General features: G+C 37.0%; 1 protein-coding gene across 2 annotated transcripts in view; it reads left to right on the top strand.

The window, feature by feature from the left end:
- The window catches only part of SEPTIN10 (septin 10), a 57,199-nt gene extending 39,431 nt beyond the window's left edge, over positions 1–17,768 (top strand). For both annotated transcript variants that reach the window (XM_087426350.1, XM_087426351.1), the window contains 6 exons: positions 1,542–1,703; positions 3,291–3,387; positions 4,568–4,736; positions 10,399–10,531; positions 15,739–15,926; positions 16,003–17,768. In XM_087426350.1, the coding sequence (XP_087282476.1) occupies positions 1,542–1,703; positions 3,291–3,387; positions 4,568–4,736; positions 10,399–10,531; positions 15,739–15,926; positions 16,003–16,162 (909 nt within the window). In that variant the 3' untranslated portion in view covers positions 16,163–17,768. The remainder of the gene's footprint in view (positions 1–1,541; positions 1,704–3,290; positions 3,388–4,567; positions 4,737–10,398; positions 10,532–15,738; positions 15,927–16,002) is intronic.
- Positions 17,769–21,255: the final 3,487 nt, after the last annotated feature.

Genomic DNA, 21,255 nt, shown 5'->3' with positions numbered 1-21,255 from the left:
GCCTGCTTCTGCTATTTGTTGTGGAAGCAATTATCAGTTATTAATTTGGCATAATTTATGGAATATCTTAGTATATAATATTGAAACCAAGAAATTGGCATCAAATTTTTATGTGCTTTGACTAATTTAACATGAAAGCTTTCTACCCACAATTGTTGGAAAGGTTTCTGCCATTTATTTCATGGATAGTTGGAAAAATCTTTATCTCCTTTGGGGCATACTTAAGACTAATAAATCCAAATATACATAGTAAATCAGTGTGAAATTGAGAAAGAAATTTAAGAATAGAATAGGAATTATGATTTTTGCTTTTCACTTTCATTCTGAAAATTATGTTGGTATCTCTCTCTCGACACACGACTGGATAGCCTGAAGTTTTCCACTAAAAACGAACTAAATAAATAATCAAAGAACAAAAAACCTATAAACCCTTGAATTTGCGGAGATACCAGTCTTTTGTGGAGACATTAGTCTTGTAGAACTAGCTTTACCAGTTAGTAGGTCATCATGACCCCAAATCCCTCCCTCTCTGGCCAGAGATAGGACTTTAAATGATACTGAGAAAGTTATTCTTTTGAGTCTTGAACACTTTTAGTTGGTATTCATAAAATTTCCTTCCTTTGACATCTAGGTAAGAGTCTCTGACAATGGGGCCCAGATCAGATAGAGTCACTGGGAAAAGGGGACTTGCTGACATGAGAAGCAGGAGAAACTTCACCTGTTTCATAGTCTTGCTGAGCGATCAATCACCCTAATTACTTAGTGCTTAGATTATTAAGAAATAAAAAATTGTTAGTGAATTAAGTAGGCGATTTCAGCTTATTGCTTACATTTTACTTATTTTGTATGTGATAGAATTATAAAAAACTTTGAGAGGAGAGAAGAAAATGTGAGATTTCTAAACCTAAATTCAGATGAAAGATTAATGTTATAAGAGCTCTGCTTTTTCTTTTTTTGCTGAAGAAGATTCACCCTGAGCTAACATCTGTTGCCAGTCCTCCTCTATTTTGTACGTGAGCTGCCCTCACAGCATGGCCACTGATAGACGAGTGGTGTAGGCCCACACCCGGGAACTGAACCTGGGCCGCTGAAACAGAGTACACCGAACTTAACCACTAGGGCCACCAGGGTGGCCCGAGAGCTCTGCTTTTTAAAGGCAGTTATTGTAGGGCCAGCATCTGTAGGAATGATTAGATAGGGGTATAGGTAAGAATGACACCCAGTGATTATCTAGGTCAAGAGTCGGCAAGCTTTTTCTCTGAAGAGCCAGGTAGTAAGTACTTTAGGTCTCTGATGTAACTACTCATTTCTGCTGTTGTAGAATGTAAGTGGCAATAGAGAATATGTAAATGAATGGGCCTAGCTATGTTCCAATAAATATTTATTTATGTAAACAGGCAGTGAACTGGACTGTAGTCTGCCCATCCCCTGATCTAGGTTAAGGAAACTTGTCAGACACTGAGTGGTTTTGAATGTAAAAACTACAGTATTAAAAAACAAGTCCTCGATTATGAGATTTTGTTTTTCTTTATTCTTAATAGGTGAACATTATACCAGTGATTGCCAAAGCAGATGCAGTTTCTAAAACTGAATTACAGAAGTTTAAGATCAAGCTCATGAGTGAATTGGTCAGCAATGGTGTCCAGATATACCAGTTCCCAACAGATGATGAAACTATTGCTAAAATCAATGCCTCAATGAATGTAAGATCCTAATTGAATATTTCTGGTTTACATGTGAAAGAAAAATTAATAAGTAACATTGCTACTGAGTAACATTTTTACTTATGTCTTCCAAAAAGACTTCGAACAAGATAAATTTTCAAAAAGTCCAGGGTAGGAAAATGTTTTGTTTTCTAGAGTTGGAAAAAAGTATAATAAGAATATATTTTTGAGCGTATTTTCTTTTCTCCCTACTCTCACCTAAAGTGATACATTTGTGAGATTGGGAATCACCTTTTGTGGAACCATACTTAATTGCCTTAGCCTTTCTATCCTGTCTTTAAAAACATGAGAAGACGTTATAGCCTCCCTTAGACTGCTTTAGAATCTTAAAATCTTTAAGGAGATCTTTTTAATCTGGTATTTAAGCTCATTCTCCCATACGGTGTCACATGTACATAGTAAACATTCACATAACTTTTAGTTTAATAAAATGGAAGATGACTAAGTTCTTTGTGTTACTTTCTTCAGGCTACCAGATTTCTTAAATATTTGGTTATATTTTGAAGGATCATGGGTTTTGGAGTCAGACAGACTTCACCATATGTTCTTGTGGGAGTTACTAACCTCCCTGAGACTGTTAACTTATCTACGTGGTTGGGTTACCTATCTTAAGAGTTGTTGTGAGGATACAGCCTTTGTTCACCACCTAACACAGTGACATTCAATAACTATTCCTTCCAGTTTTCCTTTTTTCCTTTTCTGATTTTTCATGCTCCGTTTATATTAAGATACTTAAACTAAATATATAAAAAGCTGACTAAGGTAAATGAGTTGATCTTAATTCTTATGTGTTAAATTGTCTTTAGATCTAATTTTATTTCTTGTGCCCACCTGGAATAATTTTTTAGAAAGGCACAATTAAGAGATTAATGTCAATTATTAAATATTAAACATAATACTTTTTACATTAGACTTTTCACCTGTGTTAATCCACAACTTCAGACAGGCCAGTCTACTCACTGCCCCTAAATCTAGCTATTGTATCTTTGTTCTGAATCTTCTCCTTACGTAGGCTAGTTCTTCCCACTCTGTTTGATTCATCTCCAGTTTGGGTGGTATCTTTCTGCTCACAGTGATCTCATTCCTCTAAATTTCTATAACATTTACTGTATTTAGCATTAGTTTGGGACTTAAATGTTACCTTGTATTAGTATCATATATCTATACACGCACTAAATATATACTTTAGTTATATAGTGTGTGTGTGTGTGTATGTGTGTGTATCTTTCCTCAACATTATCTTTGTCTTTTAGGGTAAAGATAATATTGAAGGAAATGATACCTATACTGGAATTCTTTCTTTTTTTGTATTCCTGTAGCATAATGCCTTGCATGTGGGGTATGCTCGGTAAATAATTTTCTTTGTAGGGCCTGGAAATGACTCTTGTAGAATAGTTGGCACATATTCACTGCCAGGTTTTAAAATCTGAGACATAGAAGATCATCTGATTTTAACAAATCTGTTATTTAATAAATTTTCTCTTCTCTGTTATTTTCATAAAACTTTTTAGGTAGGCATTTATCACATTGGTGTGAGATGTGATTGATATCATGGTTCCTTTCCAGGGACATTTGCCGTTTGCTGTGGTAGGAAGTATGGATGAGGTAAAAGTTGGAAATAAGATGGTCAAAGCTCGCCAGTACCCTTGGGGTGTTGTACAAGGTAAATGAGGTAAACAATAACTAGAAATAGGTAGGTCGCCTAATAGTCTGAAAGATGCATATAGTGCATTCTTTGGGGTGATGCTTATTTTGGATTATGATTGGTTGTCAGACGAGTTGGCTGTGTAGAGGCCAGGCAGAGCCTCCTCACTTTCTGCATTATACCACACACATTGCCTGCCCAGGTGCACCAAGGCATTTCGAAGATGGGAAGATTGGATCCTTTAAACAAAATTTGAGTGTAAATGGTGGTGTTTCAGCATGATGCATAAACTAATTACTAGGTAATTCTAGGGCACAATAACTCATCTTGTAAGTTTGTATATTTTCACTCATCAAAATATTGCCAACTATTTCCAGAACAAACTAGTCAGCCAATGAAAAAATTTTAGGATTTATCTAACATTATAATGAGTAAGTAATTAGTACTATCTGGTGTATTTACTTGTGATGCTAATTAATGGGGGATGGATTATCCTTACTAGTACTGGTTTCCCAATGCTGCTTTCCTTAAATTGACAAATTTTGTAATTAATGAAAAATATTGACAACACTTAACATTTAATGTATAAAAATGTAAAAATAATAATTATACTTAAAACTGTTGGTCACAATAACATACTTATTTGTAGTCATCTGGTCACTCTAAACATAGAAGGAGGACCATGTAAGTTTATTCACTAATTTTGAATAGTGTCTAACAGGATCATAAATGTGGCATTGTATAAAAAGAATTTGATAATTATAGCATCAGATGGTATTCTTGAATATGTAGAATTTACTACTTTGAAATTTTAGTGAAATAATGTTATATACTCTTTTTAAGTACTGTGTGAAATGTCCTGAGGATGGTTTGTAAACTGCTAACAGAATATTAGTGAAATAACTGGAACATATGGTAACATAATATAACATATTTCTTTCCTATTTCCTGTTTATCCATGGCTACTAAATTTAAAGCAAATCTCCCGGTCTGTTAATTAACATTGCCTATAATTCAGTGTATATAATGCAAGAGTTTCTTCCTTGGTTACTTGTATAAAACAATCGTAGCTATTAATCAGACTGATCATTTTGCTGTTTTGTTATTTCAGATGTGTTTTCATTTGTTCATTTATTCATACTAATTGTGTGTCAGGAATTACAACTTGGTGTTGCTGTTTTCTTGTTTTTCTGGCTAGTGGAAAATGAAAACCATTGTGACTTTGTAAAGCTCCGGGAAATGCTCATTTGTACAAACATGGAGGATCTGCGAGAACAGACCCACACAAGGCACTATGAACTTTACAGGCGTTGCAAACTGGAGGAAATGGGCTTTACAGATGTGGGCCCAGAGAATAAGCCACTCAGGTAAGTGGGGATTTCTCTGAGAAGCCAACCAAAGAAGTTAGAGAGGATTGTACCTTTTTATATATCCAGGATGATGGAGAATGTGTTTTCCAGAAATCTCCCAAACCTGAAGTAGAATCATTTGATAATCATTAATTATTGTGCTTCTTAAATCACTTGAAATGTTTTTGGTTTTGAAGGGTCTCTAAGTCCTCATCTGACTCGAGGAGTTAAGTAGAAGAAAGAAGATATGGCAAAAGCCCATATTTCAGTGTATGCTGAAATAAATAACTAAAGGAAAAACTCTCATCTGGTTTTATTTTTGTATTTATCTGAAAAAGATAAAAGTATCTATTATTATAAAAGAAGATTGGAATGTGAATTATATAAACTAAAAAACAGTTGGTTTTTATCCTGATGAAAGTTTTGGAATGACTTAAACTTGGGAAAATATCTTGTGAAGGAAGAATGAAAGTGCTTGTAGGGAGTCAGAGATTAGACTGTTTCTCAAAATATTATATTAGTTACAAGAATTTTAGAACTTGATGACCTTCTTGCCCAGTGATTAAAGCACTAAATGTTATTATAAACTTGCTTGGTAATTTTATATGCTAGTACATTCCTGAGTTTATTTTGATTGAGATATGTAAACATGAAACTTTAATCCTTAATGTACTAAATCAAATTTGATTTGATGGAACATTCCAGAACAACTTTTGCAAGGAGGAAAGCATGAGATCCCTAGGACAAACACTATTATAAACTCTGTTATGAGACTAGGGATTCCTTTTCCATTCCATTATTTGCATTTCAGTCATTTTCCTGGCTGTTAGTATTTGCACCAGAATAAATACAAAAGGAAAGAGAAGGAGAACATTAAATCAGTGCTGCTCTTGCTTGTGACCTTTGGGAAGATTTAATAATAGATGAGGTTAAATTGTTTCAATCTGTGTATTTAGTTAGTGTTTTAGCTCTAGTAGCATAATAAATTTAAGAATTATATGTACTTAACCCCTCCTCACCAATCTCAGGCATGCTATGCTTCCAGTAATGGGCCAGTTCTGGTAAAAGGATTATTTTCTCTCTTGAAAATAAATTATCTAGGGCCAGCCCCGTGGCTTTGCGGTTAAGTGCGCGCGCTCCGCTCCTGGCGGCCCAGGTTTGGATCCCGGGCGCGCACTGACACACCGCTTCTCCGGCCATGCTGAGGCCGCATCCCACACACAGCAACTAGAAGCATGTGCAACTATGACACACAACTATCTACTGGGGCTTTGGGGGAAAAAAAAAGGAGGAGGATTGGCAATAGATGTTAGCTCAGAGCCGGTCTTCCTCAGCAAAAAGAGGAGAATTAGCACGGATGTTAGCTCAGGGTTGATCTTCCTCACAAAAAGAAAATAATTATCTAGACTTGGCTTCTCTAGTGTTTCCCAGAGGAGGCTTTGCTTCTCATTCTTTCAAGTCCAAGGGTCAATTCAGAGGTCTCTGTGTGCATTAATGAGACACGGATCCTGAGTGAGAGCAAATGGGACAGCCTTAAAGTCCTCGGAGAAGAGGGATTCAGATTGCCTGGTGGATCAATCATCAGCCACCTGTGGATGATTAAGAAATACAGGTTCAGAATTTCCAGGGATGGAGCCTAAGAATCTGCATTTAAATTAAAGTTCCCATTCAGTCATTGGGCAGATATTTACTGTTTGTTTGCCATCTTCCCAGCAACATGCTAGTCACTGGCTATGTATGCACTATGGGATTAAACAAAGACCCTGCCCTTGTAGAGCTTCTGGGGTGGGGGTGGGAGGAAGACACTCTGGCCCTAAGAGGACAAAAGAGTATGGGGGTGGTCAGAAGTGGAAGTGAGGACTCCCAGTTAGGAGGCTACTGTAGTAGTCCAGGCATGAGAAGATAGAGGCTTGGGTTGTGGTAGTGGCAGAGGTGGTCAGGAGCATATTTAGGATATGTAATTTGAAGTTAAAGTTAATAGGACTCACTGATGGTTCGGGTATGGGATGTAAAGGAAAGAGAGGAATCCAGGATGACTCCAGTCAGTCCAGTTTTTGACCTGAGAAAGTAGGTGAATGGTGGTCTGTTTATTGATATGAGCAAGACTAGGGAAGGAGCAGATTTCAGGAATGTGGTTGGTAATTGAGAGGTTTTGGACATGTTAAATGTAAGTTGCTGATTAAATATTCAGGTGAAGAGTTTGAGTAGGTTGTTACATAAATAAATCTCTTGAGGTTAAGTTAGGGCTGAGATAATTTGAGAGTCAACAGTGAATATACTATATAAAATCATAAGTATTTTTAAAGTGTCTGCTATTTGCAAGGCTCTGGGGATGTAATACCGAACGAGATCACATAGTCCTGGCTCTCATGGAGTTTACATTCTTATAGGGGAAGCTTTCTCATTTGTGAATAAATTATTTGATAAAGCTTCTATAGTTCCCTAGCCTGATGATGTCTTAGAAAAGTTTTACTTTTATAGTTTTGTTTTGTTTTGTTTTTTGTGAGGAAGATCAGCCCTGAGCTAACATCCATGCCAATCTTCCTCTTTTTGCTGAGGAAGACTGGCTCTGGGCTAACATCTGTGCCCATCTTCCTCCACTTTATGTGGGACGCCGCCACAGCATGGCCTGACAAGCGGTGGGTTGGTGCATGCCCGGATCCAAACCCAGGCTGCCAGCAGCAGAGTGCACGCACTTAACTGCTATGCCACGGGGCTGGCCCCTTACTTTTATAGTTTTAACAAGTTGCATTCTATTCTCTGGGGAATCGTCCCCCATTTAATTTGGGGTGTACATAAGAATAGTCACTATAATTTGATTGGCATGTAAAATCTGTCCCTCAATATTATATCTATCAATAAAAAAAATAGTTATGTGAACCTATTAGAATGTCCTTTATTTCTCTTTAATTATTTAAACTATATGAAACATACTTTCATAAGCCTTATTAAATCCCCAACTTATTTTAGATTAACATAACCAGTCTTGTTCCCACAGTGCATTTGAGTACAAAATCACTGTCACTGAAGTGTTGTAGGACCTATAGTTTTGAAAGGAAGATTTTTTGTAGTAGTTTATAGTTGCTCAAGTGTTTGACAGTTTTTTGTGTCAGAAAATTTTGTGTCTTTTAACTCTCAAGAAATAAATAGTTATTTACTTTCCGCATTTAGTGTACAGTAGAATTGGAAAAAGTTCACCAGGCTTATTAGAACTGTACATGAAGCACAAAGAGGGCCTAGTGAAGGGATTGGAGTCATTTTCTTGATGAACATCAGCATCTGAGAATTTTTTTTTTCTTCCTCTTTGGTTTTCAACTTTGTGTTGTCAGTGATATTTGCAACTATAGTAGTATATAGCGTTAAATATTCATGACAGCAAGCTACTTTTATGCTAGAACAGGAATTAGGATAGCAAGAACCACCTTTTGAAACATAGTGCGGGTTTCTTTATGTGCAGTTCTGACTTTATAAATTGATGTGGTCCAGTTGGAAAGCAGCGTGATGTGGCAGAATTTCCACAAGAGCAGTCTGTCACTTTTGTATCTTTTGCAGAGACTTGACTTCAGGACAGTCTTGTTTGTGGTGGTTAGGAATATGGGCTTTGGAGCAAGTCTGGTCTGGTTCAAATCCCAGCTTTTTACTCACCAACTGTGTTACTTTGGGCAAATTACTTTCCCTCTCTGAGCTTTAGTTTTCCTACCTGTAAAACAGAGTATCAGTGCTTGTTCTTCACTGTTAATGTGGGACTTAGATAGTGAAAGGAGTCCGGAAAAGGACCTTGCTGGTAGCAGCTATTCAACAAATGTTAGATCTTTTCTCTTTGCCGGCTAGATTTATTTTCCTCCTAAGCAACTCAAGTGTTTGTATAAATAGATTAATGAGAACTTTTTTAAACTGACATTTGATATGAATTCAAGACATTATTTAAACCAAGTTTGTCATTAAAGGCCATCAGTCGAGTGTAGGACCAGTGAAATGTAGTGAGGTTTCTGAAAAGGGTGAAAGTAGCCTGATAGATTTAGAAGCTTCTTTAAAATAAGACTAAAACAAACACAGAAAAATAAAAAACCTGGTAAAAAGTAAAATGCCTCCTTGAGATTCGAGGCATTTATGTGGTTATCTAGGGCATTTTGTGCGTTTCTAAGTTTTGCTCTTGAAGATAATGTTTAGAATCTGCTCTTCCTCGGAATACCTGCTGTGCATACCACACCCTCATATCAGCCCTAACAGCTTTTGTGCAGCATTTCTTACTCTGTTTTTCCTTGAACTTACAGAATTCTGTACTTGAAAGATTTATTTATCCAGTTATAACATTTAAGATTAGTAAAATTCCTTAATTTATCATACTTTAAATCTCTTTAGATATAAAATATTTTTATAAGCAGTAGAAAGTTCTAACTGTGACACAGCTGGAAAGTAGATTTGTGTTCCTTCTTAAACCTTTGGGATATTCTCATAATTAACTAAAATGGGAGGGCTCAGCATTTTTGACGTATAAGAAGGCCTATTATACCCCTGAAAGCTACAAAGAAGAAAGGGCAGCTGGCCATAGAGTTCCAGGACAGTCCTTGCTCTGCTTGGTTAAATCTGGCTCTGCTTCCCAGCAATTTCTCTCGTCAAATGAACGTTTATGAAGAAACTGAAATGTCTAGAGAGCTCTGCTGGATGGTCGGGTTACAAAGGTCATGATCTATTAGAAAAGAGAGGCAAGTAGGATACAAATGCCAAGGAAGAGGTATAACAAAGTGCCATGGAAGTGCTGGGAAGGAACGGATAGTTACAAGTGGGGAGACTGGAGAAGGCTTTATACAGGAAATTGTATTTGAATTTGGCCTTGAGGGATAGAGGATTAGCTGGGTAGAATGAGGGGTTGGGAAGTGGGCAATGGCTTTGAAAGCAAAGGAGATACACCAGACTAAAGCATGAAATGTGTGGCATGTTTTAGGGACAGTGAATGGGTTGATATGACGGGAACCTTAAGGGGATTGGCTTTGGTAAGAAATGAGTCTGAAAACATAGAATTAGGCCAGATTGTGAAGTTTCTTAAGTGCTATTTAAAGGAGGTGAGACTTTATTCTGTAAATAACGTAACTTTAATTTTTTATAGTTTTGGGTGGGAAATCTTAGGAGTGGCAAGAAGAACAAAGGGAAAGAAAGAGGAAAAAGCCCAGAGACCAATTAGGAGATTATTGCAATAGTAAAGGTATAAAATCACAAAGATAAGTTGGGCTGTAACAGGATCTCTGTAGAAATCAAAAGAAGACTGGACGTCATTGATGTCAAGGTCACAGGCTGAACTGGTGATCACATATGGAGACAGGGTAAGGGGGAAGTCAAAGAGGACTTCAGGACCTCAAGGTTTCCCGACACAGTGATGCCCAGTGACAAAGACTGCAAGAGGAATTTGTCTGGGTTGAAATGAGAGTACTTCTAGTGAAGGACTTGATAAAGCAGAGATTTCGAAATTCCAGTACTCTGTATTAACTGTAGCACTGGTAGCTTTTTGTGTATCAGGCTATAGGAAATGTCACATTTTGAGTTGCTCCCTGTAAGAGCACATTGGTACACGTTATAGTTTGAAGCTTAAACGGAGATGTTTGAGTTCTTTGGCGATGTTTGAGTTCTTGCAAGTTTGTTACATCCTCTCTTTAACCTGAGAGTACCACAAATAACTTTTTAGTCTTCAAGAGACCTACGAAGCCAAAAGACATGAATTTTATGGTGAACGTCAGAGGAAGGAAGAAGAAATGAAGCAGATGTTTGTGCAGCGAGTAAAGGAGAAAGAAGCCATACTGAAAGAAGCTGAAAGAGAGGCAAGTACACTGGTTTGTTGTGATTTGCAGTTATTTTTTAGGTGTCCTATTAATTTGGGGAATTTATCTCAAGAAGTTAGTTGAGATGCTTTTGGAGACTACTTGTTGTTCTTTAAAAAGTAGCTATTTTAACACATAGTCTGGATACAGACTTTTAAAAAATCATAGTCTGAAATCAAGTAAAAATTTTGGCCTTTTTGAGCAAATAGTTGTCCATTAGAAGTGGTTTACCAAGGACTTGTAATGGACTAGGCTACTAAGAAGAGTTTTAAATATCTTCACCATGAGCCAGAATGTTTTAGCTGTGGCTTGATAAAGCTTTTTTTGAGAGTTGTCGAGATTGTTGTCTGCCTGAAATGAGTAACTATGAAAGCTATTCAGTAGCTTTCTGAGTTTGAACTCAGGCTTTCTGCATTAATTAGGTCATATAGACGCCTTTTGGATAGCCTTGGCACAGAAAACATCAGCAGTGAATTTCCATAGTTTTGTTTGCTTCTAGTTCTTCAAGCATTAATTTTAGTTTTATTTGAGTTAAGCTGTTTTCTGTAGACCTATAGACCTAATTGCAATGGCTATTTCTAGGTAAATGGCCACATTTAAGATGAGGGTCAAAAAGGATGAGCTGCAAAAAGGAATTTCTCAGAGAAGACGGAAATGTTAATACAAATGAACTTGATAATATAAGAATTCCTGAACAGTTATTTGAAAGGAAATTTAATTTTACAAATTTATTATTTCAAGTACTTGCTGTTTAAATGAACCGTATAGTAAGTGGTTTTGTAAAATTAATAATCTACTAATATATCATTTATGATTTGAATTTTGATCTTTTATTTTGAAAAAGTTCAAACAACAGGAAAGTAAGAGTACAGGGTACTTGTGTCCCTTCCCTTTCCCACACCTAGATTTAGCAGTGAACATTTTGCCGTCTTTATTGTGTGTGTGTGTGTGTGTGTGTGTGTTTCCCTGGTCATCTGAAAGCTGATGTAGACATCATGACACTTCATCCCAAGGCAATTCAGTGTGCATCTCTGAAGCTTAGGTGCATTTTCCTCCATATATTACATCTAAGAAAATTAATAGGAATGCCATAATCTCACCCAATCTCCAGTCCATTTTCAAATTTCCCTAGTTGTCCCAAGATTGTCTTTTATTGTTTTTTTACCGTCTTAAAGATAGCAGAGTAAAACCCTTAAAAGGAGTTTCTCCCTCATGTGTCATGATTCTTAATTTCTCCAGTGAGGAGAGAAGATGTAGAAGTGGTTTCTGATCGAGTTTTATTTTTTAAAACCCCAACAAATGTTTTGCTTAAATGTGTATTACTTAAAAGGAAATTGAAAATTCAGAGTGACCAAATGATTGAAAGAAAAAGAAATACTCTTTGTCAATAGATGCTTTGTAGATTTTTATTTTTATGGTTCAAGTGCTTTTTTGTGTTGAGTGTATATTAGACTAATGATGAAGCTAATTTAAACCTAAGGCACCAACAACCAAAGTTGTCACAGAGTTCTCAACTTCTAATTATATTGCTTTAGAGGCAGTCGATTACTGGCCTGGTTGTATTAGTATCACAAGGGACTCATGACCAGTTTTCACACAGTGAAGCTAGTCTTGTTAACACTTGAGAGTCAGGGTCAGTCTGTTGAAGGGCGTCCATCAATCATCATCGCTCCCTGAGACCAAGAATCATTACCTCAAGGACTAAGGAAGACCATATAATTTATTGTCTTTTTTTTTCTGCCCTGAGCTCACATCCATGCCAATCCTCCTCTTTTTGTGCTGAGGAAGACTGGCCCTGAGCTAACATCTGTGCCGATCTGCCTCCACTTTATGTGGGACGCCACCACAGCATGGGCTGACAAGCAGTGTGTCAGTGCGCGCCTGGGATTCGAACCTGGGCCGCCAGCAGCGGAGCTCGTGCACATAACCACTACCCCACAGGGCCGGCCTCCATTGTCTTAATTAGTATGGTTTTAGAGGGAGAGGAGGCTTATTAATAATTACACCAGGACAACAGGTAGGTATAAACAGGTAGGTGTAAACCAGGGCTTATTCTGTGCAAACTGGGACATTTGGTCACTCAAAAGCTAGTTATATCAGTAAGATACTGGCAGTCACTGATAAAAAGATAACCCAAAACACTATTTAATTCTGTATTAGAGTACCTTGTTATTTAAAATATCCTTACCAATATTGTTGTAAAACAAATACCCCTTAATTTATCTTTTGTATAAATCTGGATTTTCATATATAGTTCGCTGAAAATGCTGTGAACATCAGATTCCTGGAGTACCGAGATGCACAGAACAAACGTTATCTTTCAAAATATTGTTTAAATGTTATCTTTTCTATATCTTTATTAATGTCATTCTAGATGTGCTAATAAGGCATGTTTGACACACAGATTTCTCACACCCTTTCCCCCACTATAAGAAGAAGTACACAGTTTATATTTATCCCTCAAATAACGTACATAACCATCATTAAAATATTACTACTTCCCAATTTTATATGTAAGTCTATTTTTTGGTTAATTTTTTTTTTTAATATTTTATTTATTTATTTTTCCCCCCTAAAGCCCCAGTAGATAGTTGTATGTCATAGCTGCACATCTTCTAGTTGCTGCATGTGGGACGCAGCCTCAGCATGGCCAGAGAAGCAGTGCGTCGGTGCGTGCCCGGGATCCGAACCCGGGCCGCCAGCAGCGGAGCGCCCGCACTTAACCGCTAAACCATGGGGCCAGCCCGGTTAATTTTTCATTTAATGTTTATGCCTCTCCCATTTCTGAAAGTATCCAAGATAATTTTCAATTAAAAAAATACAGCTATATTATAAGCTTGAACATGAGAGTACAGGAGCCTTATAAAACAGGACAAGAAGGAGGGGCTTGCACATAGGTGCACTTGAGAGCTGTGGCAGAAGGTTACTTCGTGAACACACAGACAGCTCTGCCTTTCAGGCAGGGACCCCAGTGAGGTACGGAGCTCAGGTTAAAGATATTTACTAGTTCAATAAGAGAGGAATGTTGTCTCTCACATTTATTTCTAAAAATAGATACTTTTAAAAGGATCATTGGACAACAGACTGTATAATATCCTTAAAAGTAGTGTTTACAAAAGATACAGCAGTGTACCATATTGGCAATATGGTCTTAAGAGCATTGCTGAGTAGTTATCAACAGCACAAAAGGTCTCCTGTTTTTAACTTTCTGAGTATTTGAAAATATGTTTGAATTAAATGCCTTATTATAGGGCCCGCCCCATGGGTTAGCGGTTAAGTGTGCACGCTCCGCTGCTGGCGGCCCGGGTTCGGATCCTGGGCGCGCACCGACACACTGCTTCTCCGGCCATGCTGAGGCTGCGTCCCACATACAGCAACTAGAAGGATGTGCAACTATGACATACAACTATCTACTGGGGCTTTGGGGGGAAAAATAAATAAATAAATAAATATTTAAAAAAAAGAATAAAAAAATAAATGCCTTATTGTAGTGAATAATGGAACCATGAGTGAGTGCTTAATGTGTATGAAATAGATTGCTGCTATCAAAGCTGTCAACTCCACATCATGTGAATAATAGTCACATTCACATCTTCCCCATCCTCCCTTTTTAAAACATTTTTCTCTTTATACATTTCCTGGAATTTTTAGTCAGCCTCCTCAGTGATATATGAAGTTTACTCTATAACCTTTCAAGATATTTAAGTATGCAACCTCCATTTAAGTAATCAGAGCTATATCTCTATTCACATAATATAAGTCTGCCCCTGTATCCTCCCTTTCCAAGCTTTATCCTCCATGCCCCTCCTCTCCCAAATGTATAAGGGATACACACATGCTCAGAGGGTTGTGACTCTTCATTTATAACACTGATTTGAATGACATCTGGATAAGTCCCACCCTTTAAATACACACACTTATGTATCTCTTTATAAAAGAAGGAACCATTTGAATAAGCAAATACTAAGGAACTGATGCTTCTCTGAAATGACCTCCTAAGGAATGAAAGGATCTTAGAGTAGAAGGGCTGTACTTAATCTATTTCAGTCCTGGTCTGCCTCTATTTAAATACTTCTCCCGTCAGGGGTGTAAGGCCTCACTAGACAACCTCTTCCGTATTTGGATCATTGAATTGTTATTAGGATGGAGTTTAGCTCTCTCTGGTTTCTACCCTCAGCCTATGATTTTTAGTGAAGTATTTCCTCATCTTTCCTAGAAACCAAGTCCTACTTTTAGTATGAATGCTAGGTTCCTCCCCAGAACTGAAAATACTAATTTGAAGTTTATCTAGCCAGACTAGAGAATCAAAAAAAATTCTCTTTTTTGATGTAGGTTCTCTGTGCTGTGCTTGTGTTCTTGGCAGGCATGGCACACAGCTGATTCATAAGGAGTCTGCTCAAGTCCCTACTTTGTTTTTTTTTTTTTGCAGATAAACAACAATTAAACCAGGAAAATCTCATGTTGTAATGTTATGAACTTTTGCAAAACTCGTTTTAATGGCTGCATTGAGTGTATTTAGCATAAATTTATTTTTTGATTTTATTAGACACAGGCTATTTTTTCCCATCATGGTATAAAATCTACTACAGTCAGTATTTTAATGTATAAAACATTCTCTGAATTTAGGATTTCTTGATTTAGTTTAGATTTCAAGAAAGTGAATGACTGTGGAAAAATGTGACAGATTTTTAAGATTCTTGATTTAAATTGACAATTGACACTTGCTTTCCCAACAAGTTTACCAGTATAACTTTCAACAACTGTTGCACTACACAAAAGCTTTTTTTGAAAATAAGAGATTTTTTTTTCCTTTTTGACAACTTGCTTCTGTAATTTGTGTCCCTCATATTTATTGACCATGGATTTTAGAAACTTTATTTGAAGAAGCTTTGTGGGGAAAATGTAGAGCAAGAAAATAAAAACTCTAAAAGGTCAAATGTTTTAAAAACTGAGGTTTGTTCACGAGGCTATGGTTTTTTATTATGTTTTGTTCATGCATAGTTTGCATAGGAAATCATTTAAAATTGAAGTCACCAAGGCAATTGTATACATAAATTTTTGGTTGAAGCTTGAACTTTCGAGACATCAGGAAGATTGTGTAGCTAGATTACTGTGTAGGGAGGTGAGTTGTGTTTTGAGCAGAGAACATTTCTGGGCATGTGCTGCCACACTGTGTCCTCAGTGAGAATTGCACCTTTGTTTCACAGCTACAGGCCAAATTTGAGCACCTTAAACGAGTTCACCAAGAAGAGAGAATGAAGCTTGAAGAAAAGAGAAGACTTTTGGAAGAAGAAATAATTGCTTTCTCCAAAAAGAAAGCTACCTCCGAGATATACCAGAACCAGAGCTTTATGGCATCCGGCAGCAACCTGAAGAGGGACAAGGACCGTAAGAAGTAAGCCAGCCCCCACCCTGTCTCTGGAGCCCCCTCCCGTCACTGTCTGTCTCATGGCTCTGTTTGCCCTTCACAGTGCTGCTCACTGTCCGCTTCCTTACTCCTCGTCTGCCTCCTGCGACTCAGATGTCAGCTCCTTGAGAGCAGAGACCTTGTCCCTCCTGTTCACTGTTCCTCTGGAACAGCCCTGGCACATATTAGGTGCTCAGCAGATATTTGCCAAAATGAGTAAATAAATGAATGAACAAAATAAAAATACATCACAATGTAAAAAAGGGTCAGTTCCTTGGGGAAAAAAATTGGCTGCTCTTATTTCCTGGCCCAGCCTGTGGCTCTAGTACACACCTGGTAACTGCTGACCTTCCCAGTAGATATGTTGAATTTCATATCTAAATGGAAGCTGCACTTTGTTGGGGAATCATAGGCATAAAATAATACTTGATTAGCAAAACTAATTCTTAGGTTCACTTTTTTTTTTTTTTAAAGAAATTCTACTGATAATGATTTTGTGAGAATTTTTATTTTAATAAGGGAACCAGGCTATCGATTCGAACTCCTGTGCTTTGATGTCAGAGCTTGTGAAACGAGTGGTGGACGTAAAGATGCAGAGGAAGGTAGAGAGGGCCCCAGTACAATGGGGCGGCCATGAGTAGCGTTTGGATGATAATCTCAAGGCTTATAGGTGTGGGGTATGTGTTAAAATCAAAGTTACCAAAGTTTTAGAAAATAAGTTTTTTTCCCTCTTCTGTACTTCTTGTGCTTCATTTTATTTCTTCCACTTAAAATGTCCTTGTCAGCTTGCCTATTTGACTGTTCTTGAAATTCATTGTTGACTTGTTCTATCAAGAATGCTCCTTTGTGGGTCTTTGCCTCAGTTTACTCCAACTACCTGTGCTTTAGCAGCATCCAATCCTCCTTATGTTCCTCATGGAGCAACACTTCTAATTTAATTTTATCACCACATTTTATTTCAAATGTAGCATTTTCAGATATTGTTAATTCAACTTCAAAATAGTTAGGAAAACATAGCCTTCTCCCATGGTGGCGTTCCGTTTTTGAACCAAGGAGAAGTAAATCCACAGAGTTTGGGTGGATTTAGTTGGCCTGTGAATTTTATAGTTTTGGGGGAAGAAAGAAGGAATTTTCATGTATGATCTTTTAATGTAATCTCTACAAGGGCGTGGATCTTTGTTTTGTTCCTTGACGTATCCACCCCCAGCTCCTAGAACAGTGCCTGGTGCTTAGTAGGCATGCAATCATTTGTCGAAAGAATGAATACAATTCATAAAAGCTATGTTTTATTCAAGCACTGATTTTCAAAAAGTAAACTAAAAATATAATTTATTACTGCTTTTCAATATTCTTTGAATTATAAAGCTAAGGGAACTTTTACCTTCTTATCCTTTCATCTTAATGCAGTGTTACTAAAATTGGATTCCCCAATTTTATTCCATAAACGAAAGACAATTTACCTTGTAAAAACTGTCACCCTGTTCCACTTGAGAATCATTAGTATGTGCTGTTGTTTACAAAATCACGGCCAAGCCCATAGTTTTTTGAGAGCTCAGAATTAATTAATTCTCAAGAAAACAGTTTGGTGTTTTTTTGTTTTTTCTTTTCTAAAATCCCATAGCTAAATATCCTATAGTATATTAGATGTATATTTGCTCTTTCTATAAAAGCTTTGTAAAACTAATGATTCTAGTAATTTTTATTTCATATATGATTTTCTGTTGTACCAATCAGAAGTTTTTTCTCTTTCCAGCTCCAATTTTATGTAAAACAAAGGTTCCAGATCACAGAAAGTCATCACAAGCAAAAGTTATTAAAATGTTAGAAGTGTGCTTTGATTTTCTTGCTGTTTTTATTTGCTCTATCGCTTATATCTGGCAAATGGCCACAGTTATTGTCATTTATGGAAAAAATACTTCTAAGTATAAGGGCAATACATAAGCCAGAGTGGATATCACTTACATATTCAGTGTTGTTACAAGTTTTTAAGTTGCTGGTTTGTGATGGATCTAGATTGTTTCTCCTGCTGCCCAGTTATTGTCACTTTGCAGTGCATTGTACCGCAGAGCAGTGTCAGCGCTGCTGAATATACAGAATTCATTCATATTACAGCTGTCATATTCCAAGATGGAACTTTTTGTACGTTCTAAAGGTCAAGCTTTAGGAATAAGTTTTAAAATGTATTATGTACCTGAAACTAACCTCTCAATAGTTGTATAGGACTTTTTAATTTTTGATACAGTTATCCAACTGGTAACATGATCTAAGCTTTTGCATCAAATTATATAACATGATGGCCTTCCATGCTTTGGTATGCCTTATTGTGGTTGATGTATTGTTGTGATGAAACAAAATATGTTTAAAAGTAAAAACATCCAGGTATATAAATCCTTTTTCTAGTGGCAAGTACTTTTGAACCTGGATGTTATCACGCTATTTTAATTAGGGTGTATTACATATTTGTTGTTTAAAACTATCTTCCAGGGAAAAAATAATAAGGTTGAATCATCTTTTTAAAACTATTTCTTAAGAAAATAACTATGAACATCTGAATATTAAAGATACAAGAATTTAGATAATTCATATCTTAAGGGATATTTGAAGTCAGTGCCTTAGTAGTATTCTCAGAACAATTTAATGGTTTCTGACTTTTTTCTTAACAGTCATACGTATATAATTTTTTCACATTTTGTACTTGAATATTCTAGATAAAACTGACATTTACTCTTTAAAAAATATATCTACATATTTACTAAAATGTGTTAAAATTACTTTAACTTTTCTTTTTGCAAACCGTCATCTTAAGAAACATTTTATCAAAATTAGTTCATCTAATTATATGTTTGAATTATTTTAAGACAGAAGTATATTACCAGTATTTTTTAGACAACAAAATGTTTTACTTAGCCTATGTTAGATTCTGAGCAATGTATTTTTTCATGAAGTTGTATAAGTTGCAAATAAAACCTTTATTTCATAGCACAATTTATCTGGACATTTTAAATTCCATTTTTGCATTTGAAATTCACAAATGTCTCTTAAGCTTTTAAAACTTTAGTAAAGTAAGTTATCGGTATCACAGAAAAAGCTCTGCACTTTCTTCTCAGGATCAATAAAGCCCAAGTTCTGGAAGGTGGTAGTAGGAGAGTTGGTGAGCCCCTGAGGGCAGGTTACCTGTCCTACAGAGCCCGCCCGTGCCCAGAACTGAGCATTAGCCGAGGAGAGTGTCACATCGGGAGTGAGTGCCTGGCGTGATGCAAGTGGTGGTTATTTGTAGCCACATTATATCAAACTGTTTAAAACAGCTATCCTAAACTGTAATAAAATTACTTTTAAATGCCATCTTGGTTGTTGGCATGTTAAAACAAAGTGATTCAAGTTTCTAGTTGAAAAGATTATTGAAATCTGCCTATGACTCTGAGCCTAACAGAAAGGTAATCATTTTGTACACTAGTGATGCTATGAGAAAGACTCACCACATGAGCTTCAACCACATCGTGAATCTTTAATTTATTTCATGTATTGGGATTCATGTAAGATTTTATTTTAAAAGAGTTGCCATGCAAAGAAAAGAAAATTTTTAAACAATTGCACTATAATGTTCAAGTTCTCCTTACAAAGCTAATTTATTCTCCACTACTCAGGCACTAGTTACAAAGTGACGTATTATCCACTGATGCTTAAGTTCATAAATTTACTGGGAACAACATAAAGCTAGACATGTTTTCTTTAAATTTTTTTTTCCATAAAGCATGTGAAACAATTGCCTCAGCCCACCGACCATAAATCTTTATTTGTACATGCGCCTTTGATTTTTAAAGCTCTTTCACATGGACTATGATTTCAACATCAAACACCACAAAGGAAAAGGCGTTACAGGGATTATTATTATCCCTATTTTAAAAATAAACTCAGTTTAGGCCCCATTTTCCTATTGGGCAAGGAACTGGGGACACAAACATACTTAAGACTGTCTGTGCCCTCATGGAGCAACCAGAGCAGCAACAAGACAAGAGAGCAGATTGTGCCTGGAGTGCCCTCACAAGAGCTCTCCCTCCAGCCACGGAGCATAGGGGGCGTCCAGGGAAGGGACTGGGCCCTGGAGGGGCACAGGGGGGCATCCAGGGAAGGGACTGGGCCCTGGAGGGGCACAGGGGGCATCCAGGGAAGGGACTGGGCCCTGGAGGGGCACAGGGGGCGTCCAGGGAAGGGACTGGGTCCTGAAGGAGTGGAAGCACTTTCTCAGATATGGGAGTCGAGAAAGGCAATTCAGGTACTAGCCGTAGCACGTTATGATAGAACCTTTGTACTCTGGAAAGTAGTTAAATGTGAATAGCCAGTATGGAGAAATGTGGGTCGTGAGTAAATGTGAGGTTTTAGAAGTAGGTAGGGAACAGATCAAGGAAGAGTTATAAACCCAATCCAGCTGGCAGTAGGAGCCATGGGAAGAGTTGACTTCAGGTCATCAGATATTCCTCCAGAATATTCCTCTTCTCCATCGGAAAGATGTACTGGGGGAGGAGGGTTCCCCAGGTCAGGAGCTACAGTCCAGGCCACTAGTTCTTAACACTGAGTATACAGTAGAACGACGTAAGCAATGTCTAGAAACCACTGATGAGGAAAGGAATATATGGTAATGGAAGTGGTAGTCATGTGGATAAATCTGAATGAATAATGACTGTACAAAACTGATAATGTCTTGTGGAGTTGGAAATCTAGAGAAAACTAAGTAAATACCACACTGGTAGCATGCAAGTTGGGGAGTGGGGTAAATTGAGTTATCTGGGGTGAGGACAGAAGTCCCAGTCAGCCAGATCAGGGAGCCTTAGTAAGAGTGCATGTAAATTGGGGAAAGTGTATGACTTTCAAGCTAGTAGAAGGAAAACTAGTCTGATAAGTGATAATCCAAAAGAAAACAAGAAAATGAAATAGAACAAGTATGACAAAGAGAAAGCGTTTAGTAACGTGGTAGGTTTGGATCCAGATAAATCAGCAATTACATGCTCTAATTTTTTTAGATAAAAGTTTTTAAAAATCAGCTCTATGCACTTTACGAGAGAGGTCTAAAACTTTCTCTGTCTTTATAGACAGAGGAAAAGTTACATCATGTGAACTCTCACCAAATGCTAATGTGTAGCTGTATTTCCTATATATTAAAAAAAGCTTTCAGGCAAAAAAGCATGTTAGGGATGAAGATGTGCACGTCAAATAAGAGAATAGGTAACAGTTCCAAATTTATGTGTACATAATACAGTAACAGCATATTGAAAGCAAAAATTGATGACAAGACATGGAGAAATATGCTAAGCCACACTCA

This window comes from Ceratotherium simum, chromosome 40 (genome assembly GCF_057802395.1).
Source record: "Ceratotherium simum simum isolate JZ-2026a chromosome 40, ASM5780239v1, whole genome shotgun sequence".
In the NCBI taxonomy this organism is placed as follows: Eukaryota; Metazoa; Chordata; class Mammalia; order Perissodactyla; family Rhinocerotidae; genus Ceratotherium; species Ceratotherium simum.
Note: the sequence above shows the minus strand (reverse complement) of the source record. Positions and strands in the feature narration are given on the sequence as shown.